The 17,102-nt window shown below is 34.0% G+C and overlaps 1 protein-coding gene across 1 annotated transcript; it reads right to left on the bottom strand.

The window, feature by feature from the left end:
• Nucleotides 1–577: 577 nt before the first annotated feature.
• LOC117343946 (solute carrier family 28 member 3-like) lies at nucleotides 578–16,007 on the bottom strand. Its single transcript, XM_033906515.1, has 11 exons — nucleotides 15,950–16,007; nucleotides 13,493–13,950; nucleotides 11,995–12,139; nucleotides 10,948–11,139; nucleotides 10,434–10,595; nucleotides 9,546–9,671; nucleotides 5,856–5,989; nucleotides 5,240–5,408; nucleotides 4,433–4,693; nucleotides 3,349–3,529; nucleotides 578–1,932 (listed from the first exon to the last, which is right to left on the bottom strand). Exons 1-11 carry the CDS (start codon nucleotides 15,974–15,976, stop codon nucleotides 1,907–1,909), a joined length of 1,881 nt encoding a protein of 626 aa, XP_033762406.1. The 5' UTR covers nucleotides 15,977–16,007; the 3' UTR covers nucleotides 578–1,906.
• Between the last annotated feature and the right edge of the window lie 1,095 nt (nucleotides 16,008–17,102).

Genomic DNA, 17,102 nt, shown 5'->3' on the forward strand with positions numbered 1-17,102 from the left:
ATATTCTTCGTAGGAATCTTTACATTCACCGTGTCAACCAATCTAAACGCATTTAGTGTTTAATCCACGCGTGGTATAAACTGAATGTTTATCAACAGTTAAGATGATTATTGCATGCCTTGGGAGTTTAATATCAGCCAACAATTGGGCTAGAAACGTGTATATATATATATATATATTATTAAAGCATCATGTATGAAAAGTGAAAAATCAATTTATGAGAATATAATTATGCTATACCACAAATTCCAAAACAAAGCAGATATATCTAAATATACATATATTCTGTTTTCTCTTCAAGCAATATAATATAAACATTATATTGCAATGAATATATAAATAACCATATATATTAGTCAGCCAAATAATACTGCAATAAATACATAAATATACATTAGAGCTATCTACATTTGTAAGTACAAATTTTACATGCAATATTGCAATAATTATATTAACATCAATGAAGCTTAGGTACCTGTGATACATGATCAATATATACATGTAATGAATTTAGCATTTTCATATAGAGGATATTGAACGGTTTACCATTTAATACAATATACATTTTTTTCACGAGTATGGCAGAATATCGATATTTTCACGAGTCCGAAGCACGAGTGAAAAATATTGAAATATTCTGTCACACGAGTGAAAGATATGTTATATTAAACGGGAAACCATTCATTTTTCTTTCTATTGCATTTTATAAACTTAAAAACAAAATTAAAAACATCGAAAAAATTAATGACGTCTTCTCGGTGTGACGTTACTCCACGTCAATTTGACGGCGCCATTTTGAAAGGACTGATCAACGCAATTTACACGTTTTCTGGTGTTATCGGAGAATCTGTGCATAAATAGCCAACGTCAAATGAGTTTTGTCAACAACTAGTCAGAATATTTCAGAAACACAGCAAAATAAACCAATTAATCAATATCCGCTTCGACTGGGAAAATCGGCAAGCTTAAATGAGGTGAATAAAAAGGTTAGCTCTGATTGGTTAAAATCGAAAAACTTATATTTTCACTGCAAAACTTATATCATTGCAATATCTCATAGCTGCAGTGAAAACATACGTTTTATTAGTTTGGTAAATGTCTATATTTCACTGGCAAAAATGCAATAAACTCAATTATTACAAATGTCATTATAACACTGATTTTTATTTTTCGCTATTCGAGAGATAACATAAGATTGTTTGAAAGATGCCTTAAAGATATATGCTTATATATTTTACACGCTTACTGTATCCATGAACATTTTTTTCAGAAAATAATGGAACGTTTCAGGATGTCCTCGAAACATTGCAAACTCCATACTGAAAAATACTGATTAACAATCAGGTTAATTCGTTATTTTTATACGCGACGTTTGAACTCAATCGTGATCTTTTTGTTAGAACACGGGTGAAGTAACTTCCGACATTGTGTAATCTAAATATTACCTAGGGAAAATCAAAATGAAATCTACTGAGCATTGGTATTTTTTATGATTACAAATTGACAGTTATCGAAAGATAGCTAAATACATAAATTAATTTTAATATCATCTTTTGACATCATGTAGGAATACATTCACATACATCTGTACTTTCATTCTTGCAAACAACACGAGAAATAAGAATTTATGATTGCCTGGGAATATGGAGTTTATCATTCGCTTTGCATAAAAATTGATGTTTCATTCAGTATAAACTCATTGCAAATGTATTGTGTCAATGCCTTTTATGCTATTTTAAGGATAAAGTCAATTGTTGAAGATACATGCATATTCACATTAACGTTTCTTCGAAACTTTTTTACTTAAAACTTAAATACCGATTCTACAATTATCAGAATTTGTTACTTTTTATCAACGACACATATTGGTAATTTTGTCGGTGAATGCATCACTAGAATGCACATGTCACATTTCCTCCTGGTAAATCATACCTGTGGAAACAAAAGGGAACACACTGTTAGAACATTGATTTTTCAGATATACTGAATATATCATATCATACAATTGTATCTATCAAAACATGATAAGTATATAATAAGTTCTAGCATCTATATATTACTGATACACTTGTAAATGATCGCACAGGTTTTACACAAATGCGTTGAATGGAATTATCAGCACTGAAACTCTCTTTGTAGATATCATGGGGCGATGATTTGAATTGGTATTGAGACAAAAAAGAACTGTGAATTAGGTCCTGTTGAATTCAACTCAATCCATCACCTCACGAATCGTCAAAAGCAAGCCATATTCTTTTCTTAAATCCAAATGAACACTGTCCGTGTTAAATTTTACCTGATGTTGTGCGATATATTTTACATCACTGGTAAATTTATACTTATTTGTGATAAAAGTTTATCATTTAGCTCGAGGGGTTCGCCAAAGGGAAAGTCAAGTGCGTTACCACTGGTCACCCGACCATCAATATATATCTTACATTTTCTATTTCATAAAACACGTTTTATATCAAAATAAAGGTTGTGAATGTCATTTAGAATAGCAAAACATAGTTGGTAATTGCAGAGCATAAGTTTGTAATCCCGCCGACTACAGGTTATTTTAAACAAAAGGCTTCATTGTTTTCGTTGCGGCTCATTACACCTACCTAAATGGACTGCACTGTGGTCTGGTTTGGGTTGAGTATAACAGTGTATATGCTGAAGTCTAACAGCGTCTGAGCTGACGTATTACAGCATATATGCTGACGTATTTCTGCGCATGTGCTGAAGTATTGCAGTATTATGGTCTTATTGTTACATCCTTAGATTGTAGCGTTTTAATTGGTTGCTGAACCAGCCAGCCATATTGTGGGGATTTCAGATGGATATAAATAGTCTGTCTACTTTTATTAGCCCACATTTATACGCAGTACTAACCTGAGTAATTGGTTACCTACCTGTTGTCAGTGATGTCACCATTTGTAAAATTACAATTTGGGAAATTAATTGGAAACAAAATATGATTGATAAACAGAGAGATCCGCAAATGTTTAAACAAGATTGTGGGACAGTATTCTGTAATTCCATTTATTGCGGCATTACCTGGTTATGGCCGAAACACGTTAAAATCAGAGATACATGCGTACGAGAGAAACTCCACAGAACCATCGGAGCAACATATTAACAGTTGTCAATTCGTAGATGCAGTTAACACCCAAATATTCCTTCCTAGCATTACTTCGTGGGCTTCTGCTTAACCTACTATCTCAAACTTTACTATAACTGTTTACTGATAAATAATGCTTTTGCAGCCTCTCAGCTTTTCGGAGAGCTAATATTTCTAAAATGTCTACAGAGACATGAAAATATTACTAAATTAATAAAATTCATGGCCTGCTAATAACTTACCAGCCACACAAGCTGTGAAGTAACAAGCTATAGTGCCGACTATAACGGCACGTGGCGCCAGCTTGGTGACGGCACCGATGTATCTTGGGGCAAGTACAGCGATAGAACCTATACTAATACCGAGGGACGACAACGAGGCAAAGCCACACAAGGCGTAGCAAGTGATGACCTCGGAACGGTCCTGTAACACAAAAATAACTGAACATGAACAGATGTCGGCTTGAAGAAAATTGAAGTTGAATTACAATATACAACAAGATCCTTAATGGCCTTCGGGATATTTTAATGATTCCATCTTCTTTCCATTCTGCTATTCAGTTTTACATTTACAGATTTTACACCGATGGGAATTATTTGGAAATCATTCCGTTTACTAACTATACCGATACCATTATGGATCCAAGATAATAGCGTTTGGCTTTGGCGACAGCCAATAAAATGCCTTAACATGTTTCTCATTAATATTATTGAATATTTATAAGAATAAAAGGATAATACAGGGTTACCCATTAAAAGCGTCACAGGTTATAATAATGGGTACTGTAGTATTACTTCTATATCAATAGTCGTGAACCTGCATATGTATGTTGGTTCCTATCTGACGTCCATAGCAGGTATATACAATCATAACATAAACTAAAAGTTGTCTGTAAGACACAAATGCCCCGGCCCGTATGTACAGATCTTGGCGTTACTATGGTGAAATCATGGTATTTGATATCAAGACGAATGACAACTAGCATATAGCAAATCTTTAACCCTTTAAACTTTGATCATCAAATCTGTTGAGTTCTTTCAAGATATGTCATTAATTCGATACGGGACGGGGTATTTGTGCATCGGTAACACCATATGCCCCCTAAAATACTAAGTTATCTTTTATTTACATGATTATATGTTATATAATGGGAAAAAATTGAATGTTTATTTGTAAAAGTAGTAACACTACAGGCAATGAAGATCTATCCATTCAATAAAACAGTGTATACTAATAACCTTTTTGAAATAATTAGTTTTGGGAATTGATGACCTTGTATTTCCCCTGATAAAAGTACCTGAGGTATCAAATATATCTGGAACTTACCGACAAGATGCCTTTTACAAGAGTTTTGTTCCATTGTGGTAAAAATACGTCGTAAGAATCTTCATAGAATACTGTGTCGTTGAATAATAACGAGTATTCATTAAAAGATTCTTTGTTGTTGACATATTCTCCAATCCGAATATATGCTACGGTTAAATCAATCAGGCTCCTTAAGCCTAAAAGGTTTGCGACCCTGAAACAATCTCCAGTATCTACGCCAATCAGGAACGCAAACGGATAAAACAGGTAAGAAGAGATTGTCTGCGAATAAGAAAGGAGTTACTTTAGAAACCATGAAACACGTTGTTATGAAATAGTAAATTATCAGCGAAGAATTAGTATCTTTGTTTAGAATATAATCAAACATGCAATCGTTAAAACATATGATGCAAAAAAGCCAAACAAATAAATAAATACATTAAGAAATAAATGATAAATAAATGAATAAAAGATATGACATCATGTTAGAACCATCCTACGAATTAAAAACATCTGAAATGACAACTTACTGTTTAGTTGTTAAATTTTACGACGCTAATATTTTGTTCATGTTCTAGCCGGGTCTAATTCGTGAGTAATAAATTTCACACACCCAGGTCTTATAAACATTCTGCAGTAAACACTTATTTGTGTATATAAATATTCGTTGGGTATATATTTCATATTATATAAATACCACGAATATAGCGAAATCAAATCCCTCCGAATATTATCAACTATACAGCAGTGCACAGTTTTGACAGGTTTTGTTGTATCACTTACATACCAGGTAACACAAAAGGAAAATTCAAAATAAAAACACTTTACCTCAAAATTTAAATTTTCCAATCCTGCCCTGGCCCCAAACCATTGTAAAGAGGTATCAGCAAAGTCCAGGACGGCTAAAAGAACCATGATGTTGACCATAATACTGGCTACGAAGGTTAATCCTTGTCTCGCTCCAAGGGACAAAGCATGAAGGACGTTCGACTCCGTTCTGTAAACAGATATGGTACACTCTGGTAGCTCACTCTTCTGGAGCGCCTGGTCTTAGTCCCTGTTTACTTTCTATATTTCTACATATCAATATTTTTCCTCATGTGGCCTCATCGATCCTTTATTTAGAATTATGACTTCGTTTTATCTGTTCGATTTTGATTTAAAAGGCTACTATTTTCAAGGGGAAGTATGTTTTCTGTATTTTGGAAGATATTCAAAAGTCAGAAAACAAAGCTGATTTATACAACACCGATAATTTCCTTAAAAATATTTCTTTGAAATATGCATTCTTATTGTTCGTTTGTTTGTAATGTTTTGTTTATGTTTTTATTTTGGTTTGTTTTTGTATTTTGTTTTTGTTTTTGTAAAATCGCAAAACACCCCTTTCAAGTAATTCTTTATAATTAGATCATAAGACATAAAACCAGTCAGGGTAGCACACTACCTTTCAACTTCCTCCTTTTTGACGTTTTCATCCGATATCTGTAGAGTGGGCGAACTAGGGTAGTTTAGTTTAGCTGCGGCCAATGCAGCAGGTGCAGAAAGAACAGATGCTGATATCAAATACTGCACAGGAACCTTTAACGACAAGATCACGTACAAGGAAAAGTCTACTACCTGTAGATAGAGAATCTTTAACGACAAGATCACGTCCAAGGAAAATTCTACTCTATGTAGATAGATAACCTTTAACGACAAGATCACGTCCAAGGAAAAGTCTACTATCTGTAGATAGATAACCTTTAACGACAAGATCACGTCCAAGGAAATGTCTACTCTATGTAGATAGAGAACCTTTAACGACAAGATCAGGAACAAGGAAAATTTTACTCTATGTAGATAGAGAACCTTTAACGACAAGATCACGTACAAGGAAAAGTCTACTCTCTGTAAATAGAGAACCTTTAACGACAAGATCACGAACAAGGAAAAGTCTACTCTCTGTAAATAGAGAACCTTTAACGACAAGATCACGTACAAGGAAACGTCTACTCTATGTAGATAGAGAACCTTTAACGACAAGATCACATACAAGGAAATTCTACTCTATGTAGATAGAGAACCTTTAACGACAAGATCACGTACAAGGAAAAGTCTACTCTCTGTAAATAGAGAACCTTTAACGACAAGATCACGAACAAGGAAAATACTACTCTATGTAGATAGATAACCTTTAACGACAAGATCACGAACAAGGAAAAGTCTACTCTATGTAGATAGAGAACCTTTAACGACAAGATCACGTCCAAGGAAAAGTCTACTCTCTGTAAATAGAGAACCTTTAACGACAAGATCACGTACAAGGAAAATTCTACTATCTGTAGATAGATAACCTTTAACGACAAGATCACGTACTAGGAAAATTCTACTATCTGTAGATAGAGAACCTTTAACAACAAGATCACGTCCAAGGAAATGTCTACTCTATGTAGATAGAGAACCTTTAACGACAAGATCACGTCCAAGGAAATGTTTACTATCTGTAGATAGATAACCTTTAACGACAAGATCACGTCCAAGGAAAAGTCTACTATCTGTAGATAGAGAACCTTTAACGACAAGATCACGTACTAGGAAAAGTCTACTCTCTGTAAATAGAGAACCTTTAACGACAAGATCACGTCCAAGGAAATGTCTACTCTATGTAGATAGAGAACCTTTAACGACAAGATCACGTACAAGGAAATGTCTACTCTATGTAGATAGAGAACCTTTAACGACAAGATCACGTCCAAGGAAAAGTCTACTCTATGTAGATAGAGAACCTTTAACGACAAGATCACGTACAAGGAAAGTCTACTCTATGTAGATAGAGAACCTTTAACGACAAGATCACGTACAAGGAAACGTCTACTCTATGTAGATAGAGAACCTTTAACGACAAGATCACGTACAAGGAAATGTCTACTCTATGTAGATAGAGAACCTTTAACGACAAGATCACGTACAAGGAAAAGTCTACTCTATGTAGATAGAGAACCTTTAACGACAAGATCACGTACAAGGAAAAGTCTACTATCTGTAGATAGAGAACCTTTAACGACAAGATCACGTACAAGGAAATGTTTACTATCTGTAGATAGAGAACCTTTAACGACAAGATCACGTCCAAGGAAAAGTCTACTCTATGTAGATAGAGAACCTTTAACGACAAGATCACGTACAAGGAAACGTCTACTCTATGTAGATAGAGAACCTTTAACGACAAGATCACGTACAAGGAAATGTCTACTCTATGTAGATAGAGAACCTTTAACGACAAGATCACGTACAAGGAAAAGTCTACTCTATGTAGATAGAGAACCTTTAACGACAAGATCACGTACAAGGAAAAGTCTACTATCTGTAGATAGAGAACCTTTAATGACAAGATCACGTCCAAGGAAATGTTTACTATCTGTAGATAGATAACCTTTAACGACAAGATCACGTCCAAGGAAATGTTTACTATCTGTAGATAGATAACCTTTAACGACAAGATCACGTCCAAGGAAATGTTTACTATCTGTAGATAGATAACCTTTAACGACAAGATCACGTCCAAGGAAATGTCTACTCTATGTAAATAGATAACCTTTAACAACAAGATCACGTACAAGGAAAAGTCTACTCTCTGTAAATAGAGAACCTTTAACGACAAGATCACGTCCAAGGAAATGTCTACTATCTGTAGATAGATAACCTTTAACGAAAAGATCACGAGCAACCAACCAATTGAAAAAAATATATTTTTGAAACATTCCCTGTGTATAGTAAGTTGAGCCTAGGATACAATGTCTGGCAGCCACTGATTGGCCAGTATGTTATAAAGTAAGAACATAGATATGTAGCCTGTTAGGTAACTATCAATAAGAAATGTTGATATACATTTCGTAAATCCCATTGATCCCCCCCCCCCCCCCCCCCCCAAAAAAAAAGTTCAGGTAATAATGATTAACAGTTCAACCTTTAAGATTTTTGAGAATGTTTACTGCGAAATTCACCCATTTTCAAAATGGCTACCCTGGAGAAAATTTGAGTTAAAGGACCCAACTTTGTTTTTATTATGTTTTATATGAGACCCTTAACTTTTGTTATAAACCATAATAGTCATATTGAATTCAAGAATTTGAATGAAGTACTCCAAAACGTTAACACTAAAGTCTATGGAAAAACAATTGGTTGGTTGGTCCCTACAAGGAAAATTCTACTCTTTGTAGATAGAGATCCCTGGGTAATAAACTTTTGCGATAGCTTCGCGAAAATTATGCCAATTTGAAATATCAAGATAAAGAAGTATTACGCAGACAAGCTATATTGGTTGCCATGCTTATCTAAGCGAAGTAAACATGTTGCGAATGTTAACATTGCTTGGCATATTAGTTTTTGACCTCTTTGAGGATTTTTATTTTGTACAAACAACTATACCATGAAGCATTACACTTCGTGAGGGAAACACTGGTAATTCTTCTTTTGATGATTCTCGTCCCGTTTTAATTTAGTGCCATTGTTTAGAATATACACACGTACCTGACATTCTTTAGAAATCTAATATTGAAAACAATGGAAAGCATTATTAGGCTAATGAACCTCCCAATCTATATTTTGACATTTCTTTCGAGTTTCCTCAGTCGCCTCCCGGACATTAACACGTAATGTCCTTTGTACCTCTGAGGATTGTATCAAACACAAAAAATATGCCGAATGTAACTAGCATACATTTGTTGCGTCCTTCTAGAACTCGACAGTGATGGAAACTACCCAGTATAGATAGATGTATAATATACCTAAGAGGTGATAAAAACGTTTCCGTAAAAACCTTTTCTCATCAATTGGAACTCAGAAGCAGATATTGTTGATTGGCTGTTTACATGTGTGATATCCACATCAATATTCCGTACCCATGCTCATGCATGTAAGTTCACTTCCTTGCATAACTTAAAGTCACATGAATAAATGTTTGCTTTTTAACCCGCAGCATGCACCTTTAAAATATATTTGTTGCACTTCAAACTTTACAGCTGTGCATTTCCTAAATTTCTTTTTACAACAGCTTCCATTTTATTCATTGTCTCGTAGTCAGTATGTTGTAGTCGGTCTGTTTAAAATGTGTTGTGTGTATTCAAGGTTTGATTCGGGTGCTGAAAATACTTACCCCATACCCTGAGTATAATACCACAGCGCCACCACCGATAGAGGCGAGGTCTCCCACGAACACACAGAATATCTCCGGTTCTGTCAGAAAGTTCATATATTCTTTGATGAAGAGTATAGCTTGTCCCTGTCAATAATGGAAATTAATCACATTGATTATGTGGTTCAAATTTTACTCCAATATTTCAATGATTAAAGAAAATGTTGATTTAGTCCTATACAAATATTTACACAGCATAATATTTTTACGAAATGTTTTTAGCATTATTTATTTCTAGGTTGGTGCTATTCAGAATGAATTCTTACAGAACTAGAGAACAATTTGTTACAAATTGAATAATAATTAAATAAATGATATCATCCACACAACAAACAGTAATAAAATATATAAAACTTCAACAAATAGGTAAGTAAACATGTAATTACTCTCCAACAAATATGTTCAGTAAGTTAACATGTAATTACTCTCCAACAAATATGTTCAGTAAGTTAACATGTAATTACTCTCCAACAAATATGTTCAGTAAGTTAACATGTAATTACTCTCCAACAAATATGTTCAGTAAGTTAACATGTAATTACTCTCCAACAAATATGTTCAGTAAGTTAACATGTAATTACTCTCCAACAAATATGTTCAGTAAGTAAACATGTAATTACTCTCCATCAATTATGTTCAGTAAGTAAACATGTAATTACTCTCCAACAAATATGTTCAGTAAGTAAACATGTAATTACTCTCCATCAAATATGTTCAGTAAGTTAACATGTAATTACTCTCCAACAAATATGTTCAGTAAGTAAACATGTAATTACTCTCCAACAAATATGTTCAGTAAGTAAACATGTAATAATCATCAAACAAAGATGTAATTTAAGTTGTAGTTACCCCTCCCACAAATATGTTGGCCGCGGCACAAATAGATTCGGAGTTGCTTGTTCCTGTACAAAAAGCTAACATGGTTCCCAAATTACGGTTGATGAAGCTGAGGACTCCTAGATAGGTTAGGACCCTCACGAGAGAAACAAAGAATATTACCTTTGGTAAAATCTGTAATAAAAAAATAAGCACTTATTTTATTATATATACTTTTTCATTTTATGATATCTATTATGTAATGGTTTTTGAAAATTCCAATTTATGTCACAAGATATTTGCTTTACTCAATATGCATGGGTCTAACCTGTACATTTTGAGAATCCGAATTCATGCGTACACAATGTTGCGATTCGACAGAGCATTTAATAAAAGGCACGTATATCAACCGAATAGTTCAGAAAAAAGTTATTGTTCAAGAGAAAGGATTAAAAATGTAAATTTTATTTAGACCGACGGTACTGTTGACAGGAGGCTGATGCAACTTTGTTAAATACCATGGGTTCAATGTATAAAACCAACTTACACCAAAAGCCATATAAAACTGCGCGTAGTTTTTTCCAAAGACGAATTCTGACCCTTTTCTAGAATGCGAAAGTAGTTCGCTGAGTCGCGTGCTGCACCAAACGACAGTATCTTTGCCGCCACTTGTGTACAAGACTAAAATGGCTAGGGTGAACTGAATTCCAAACCCCCAAAACACGGAATGCCAGGATATCTGGAAAAAAAACGGAACTATGATCCCTAGGCATATTGTTTGCTGTTATTTGCAGTTTTGGTGTCAATTATAACCTGAACACAAAAGAAGAAAATGCAGAAAAAGATGACCCCCCCCCCCCCCCCCCCCCCCCCCGAAAAAAAAAAACACAAAAAAAACCCCAAAAAACAGGAAAGTTTACCATTATCATAATAATAATGTACTCATTCACCCATGATAAATAATAGCTAATTCTAAACTTCTGGACAAAACCAGAGTTTGACAACTTCCAGTCATTTATACAAATATATTGTCTCAGCATGTCTTTACAGTCCAGCTGTTTACATAATTCAAATAAATATTGATTGTGCACATAATGATGATACTAATAGTATTAAAGGTCTTAATTTTCGTAGTTTCAAAGTTTTCATTCAAATCATCTCATTCGAAAAATTGAACAGACATTTTAAAAATAAAATTGTATATTTTTCCTATGAAATCAATCCGTTTAGTCGTGATTTAAATAAAAGATACAGATTTTTTGTTTAGCAAAACCACTAGTAAATGACGGAAAATTGTCGCCATTAACAAAAGCGAGTTTTAAAAGCATTCTTTTAAAAACTTATTCATTTGTATGTAGCAATTTATAACTGTTACATTTATATGAATAATTAGTTATAGATATCCTCTCAGACAAAAAGGAAGTTTTTTTTTTTTGCATGACTATGCCAAAAACTATGAAAGCAAATATATCATGAATAATGAAATTTACATCCCATCCTAATTTTTCTGCACGGTATTAGAGAATCCTCCAGCTTCTGGTATAATGATAAATAAGACTGACCTTGTTATAGGTGACATGGTATCATTTCTTACGTTTGCGCGATCCAAGGATGTTGCATACAAAAGAAGCAGGAAGGCTAATAGTCCACAGAGCGACACAAGATTCCGGAAATTTCCTTTAACTACAGCAATCCCTACCATCGACCCAATGACCACCAGCATGGCGATGTATAGACTCCTTTAATATTCAGGAAAAAAGGCATTGTGAAATAGGTATATTCTTTATTGTGTATTACTTTTTAGACTCCTGGTGGGAGTCACTACAAATGCTGGAGATGGTCTACAAATGCTGGGGATGTCCTTCAAATGCTGAAGATGGCCTTCAAATGCTGGGGATGGCCTTCAAATGTTGAAGATGGTCTTCAAATGATAGGGATGGTCTACAAATGATAGGGATGGTCTACAAATGCTGAGGGTGGCTTACAAATGATGGGGATGGTCTACAAATGATAGGGATGGTCTACAAATGCTGAGGATGGTCTACAAATGCTGGGGATGGTTTTCAAATGATGGGGATGGTCTACAAATGCTAGGGATGGTCTTCAAATGCTGAGGATGGCCTTCAAATGCTGCGGATGACCTACATTCGCTGTGAATGGCCTACAAATGCTGCGAATTGTACAGGACACCCACAGGAGAATATAACTTTTCTATACGAATTGAGAGTTAGATATATGATGCATGTATATTATCCGTGCGTTAATTTATCTGCTTCATACCAGTTTAAACGGTACGAATCTGCTGTACTTATAATGGAACGTGCTCTTCCAGCAAACCAAACCGGTTCACGTTGATCGTTTTTTTCAAACGTACCATTTGGATCCAATATGGCGGAGCTGTGATTCTTCATTGGTCATGCAAATGTACTTTTCGTTAAAAACGAAACGATGAATCTTATTTGCTATGATTTCTTTTAAAATCATATATGCCAATATTCGGTTTTTTTTTTTTCGTTAGGCTGTAAAACAGTCATTGGGTAATTTCCCGGTTTTAATTGCAATTATGAATTCTACGGTATGAATTGTCACATGATATCATCCTTAAGGTATATATCCTATCATTTAATACATTTTTTTAATGCTGTGAAAAACAAAGAGAGGTTTAAAATGAATTCAGTAGGTACAGGTTCTACTGCAACATACAACTGTTTCGTCGTTCTAGGACTCATCAGTGATGCTAGAGTCGTATCAAAAAGGGCTGATACGAAATTGCAGGAATCTTTACGTTGAACTTGATAGATGGTATATAATAATTGGGGTCGATTACCCTTAACTTTGATTCGATCTTTATTTATATTTGAGTTCCTTGCTAACGAAGAACTGTTTTCCAAGAAATATTTACATGTAAATATTTGAGAACTGACAATCTATATCAATATATGATAATTTCCAAGGTTTCATACACGCAAAGCCATCAAGATGAAGACTATTTCCTTTATTTTTGATGCCGTATCTAAAGTGCCTTGGTAAATGGTCGATTGTAAAATTGTACATGTATTTACTACTTTTGCTCGTATTTTCGTTTCACTTACCATCTGATAAATTTTCTTATTTTCAATTGAATTCTCCCTTGGCATTTAAGTTGCTTTAAGTCAGTGTAGATGTTTGCAAACCATTTCCATTTTTGAATAAGATTCCACGACAGAAATAGGTACCATAATATGGTTCCAATCAGAAGTCTTAAAGAATTTTCAGAACCGAATTCAACTGTCATTGAATATCCAACATATGCAAGAAATAATCCCGCTAAGATAACTTTGGTTGCCCTGGTAACAGGTTCTTTGTACGTTGCTATGCATTCGGAAAACCTCTGTCTTTCTCTCGTATTTACTTCTGGCGTATCCCCGTCGTTGATAGTAACTGTTATCACTGTTTCTTTCTTGAGGTCTTCCGAATATGTTATTTCAGCTGTGCTTGGAACCTTGGTGTACATCTGTTGACTGGCCATTCCATGTCTCTCGAGATCTCCAGGTACCACTATTATATCTTTCTAATGTAAAAAAAAGATGTTAATAAGTTCAAAATATACTAAATTGAAAAGAAAATGACTTTTAAACTGTTTTGAATGGATCAATATATACATTTCATGGTCTTTTTTTTTTTAAAGATATGTAAAAAACCCTTATAGTTAAAAATCGCAGACTTACAGACAGTTCCAACGTCTGGGTTTAACAAATGGAGCAGTATGTTGGTTAATAAAGCAATGCTTGGAAATAATAAAAATATGACAAACATATGAGATTTTATCATTATCTATCATCGTTGAACTTCAATAAAATCTTATTTTTATCATATTGTGGTTTTTTTAAACGTGGTGATAGATTGCGATTTTTTCTAATTTTCACCAGGAACAAATATTAGACATGGATAAATTCACTGTATACCGTGGAACCGCCATTTGCATACAGTCGCGTCGATTTTTGAATTGAAAGCGTAACTTGAATTGGCAAAAAACAAAACAAACAAGAAATATCTTCAAAAAAGATTAACGGCATAGTTTTAATTCTGGTGGTTATAAGGTTATACTTCTAATAAATCAACGAACTAATGCGTTTCAGCACGGTTAACAAAATTAGATCAGTTTGAATCATTTTTGGTAATAATAAGACTGCATTTGAATCAGGAATATGATTTTATTAATGTGTCATTTGAAAAGATACATCCACTTATTTAGCTTGCATTCAATCTTAACTTTGTTTCGTTTTTAACTGCATATCTGCATTTTGCATTGACCGCTACATTGACCAATCACATACTTCATCTTGACCAGTAACGCCACCTGTCGCGTCGTATCCGGGGCCAAAACAAAATTAGACGGCTATGCCGAAAAACAGATGGCGTGAACATATTCATCTACTGCGGCATGGCGACAGTTTGTAGTTGCTATAATAGCTCGACTTGTAGACAATACGCTAGGAACGCGGTCCGGTTGATCAGGGATATTGATGTAGACCTAAACAGTGCTAACGGGGCGGAGCACAGGAGCACGTCACTACCGTAGACTGTGCATTCGCTTGACTTATCACTCAAGCATATGCAAAGCAATATATAGTGAGTGTCTTTGTGATGCGGTCTAATTATACAACCGCAAAGATGTTTTATTTATTTTGTTTCGAAATAAACATTAATATGTCGTGTTTCTAATTTTCGATAATTCAAACATGGAGGCGGTGTTGTGCGTAAATAAAATATGTATTCATGCGCATGAAATGATATCACGATTTTGGTGTCAGTTATGTTCTCATTGACTGCAAATCTATCTAGTAAGTTTTTATCATGACTTTGCCGTCCAAATGTAAATATATTAATATATACAGCCTGTCTCTGTTATAGAATATACTCATGTGTCCTTAATGTGAAAAATCAGCATGTGGATGTCACTATGAAAGCGATTTTCGAACTGTTAAAACAGAAATGCTCAGCACCAAATTTAAGGCACTATGTCCCACCTACTGTGAATTCAAGTTTTTCAAAACCATTTTTCTCCTCCTTTTGTGTTTTATATAAGTACCTCTTTAACGCAAAGACAAACTTTTTTTCTTAATGATTTCTTAATTGATTTCCTTTATAAATTTCAACTTACCAAATATTTTCTATTGTGATACAAAGTTAAAACATACAATGTTTCGAAGTCAATCATATAAATACAACTTCCATGGACCACGTTAGTCACGTTATAAGAAGAAAATGACAAAATATGAAAATCACAAAATATGAAAATCACAAAAACAGTGATGAAAGTATAGCATGTGGTAACAATTCAAACTGGGTATTACGCATTCAATGTTGTGTTTAATTTTCAAGGAGAAACATGAGTTACAGAGATTTTTTGATCTATTTTTCCTGTCGGTGTGAAACTTCCTTTGTGTAATGAAAATGCATTAACGCAATTTTGAATGTCTAAAAATAGATATATAACACAAATATTAACGAATAAATAAGAATAAAATTTAACAATACAACAACATTGTTATATATCACAATCTTACCTTATCGATATCCTGCTTGTTCATCATACCGTATATTTTCACCTACACTGATACATAGATGTCGTCCCTACTGATCACTACATCAAGGAGAGACGATTGTCTTATCACGCATTCTAAAGAATGGCCCTGACATGAATATTAAATATTGTGTTTTGGTTGGTTTAATCATACGGTGGTATGTTTATACATGATCTGTGTATATAAGCTATACAATCTTGGTTATTCATTAACTTTGTATACTTGTATATAATATATAGAGGATATCTTACAGTGTCGTTTGTAAGCAGTGATTTGATTGGTCAAATAAGAAAAAGTGAAATGTGTTACTACTAAAAATATTAAAAAGTGATTATTTCACTAGTGAAAAATACTACTACTTATAGATTGAATATTTTTCGATATTTCACTGGTAAAAATGTAAGGAACTCTGTTATAACATTTTCTATTACTGTAAATCACCTACATTTCGCGAATACTTTATTTCGCTAACATTATTCGCGAAAACATGATATCGCAAACGCTGATCAAGAAACCACATTTACCTGGCTAATGATGAGCTATTAGTCATGAACACTGCTGTATTACTATATTTGTCGTCATTCTAATATGTTATCGTCGTACAAATAATCGCGGAAAATTTGATCTCTTGTCATGTTAACTCGAAAATAAATTCCATGCGCAATATAAGTGATTTACAGTATGTGGTACGGTGTTAATGGTCAATGATTTTATGCAATATATTTTTGGTTTATCTCCGGGTCAAAGGCCGCTTGTACAGTTTCGTTATGTGCAATGCAAAACCATATAAGAAAGAAACGGTGTTAAAGTGAAATGGGCACATGTTTAAAGTTAGATCTGACATGCAGTATGACGGCAAACACCGGGACTACAGATTACTGGGAACGCTAACAAATGATAAACTTACATAAATATTACCTGGTTTTGTCATGAAGACAGATAAACTATAATCAATGTACTTAATCATTAACACATTAAGGATATCAACACTGAAATTTGGTGCCATCGAGATACTTAATCATTAACACATTAAGGATATCAACATTGAAATTTGGTGCCATCGAGATACTTAATCATTAACACATTAAGGATATCAACATTGAAATTTGGTGCCATCGAGATGAACTTTGCCATA

The sequence above is a fragment of the Pecten maximus genome, chromosome 15 (genome assembly GCF_902652985.1).
Source record: "Pecten maximus chromosome 15, xPecMax1.1, whole genome shotgun sequence".
Taxonomy (NCBI): Eukaryota; Metazoa; Mollusca; class Bivalvia; order Pectinida; family Pectinidae; genus Pecten; species Pecten maximus.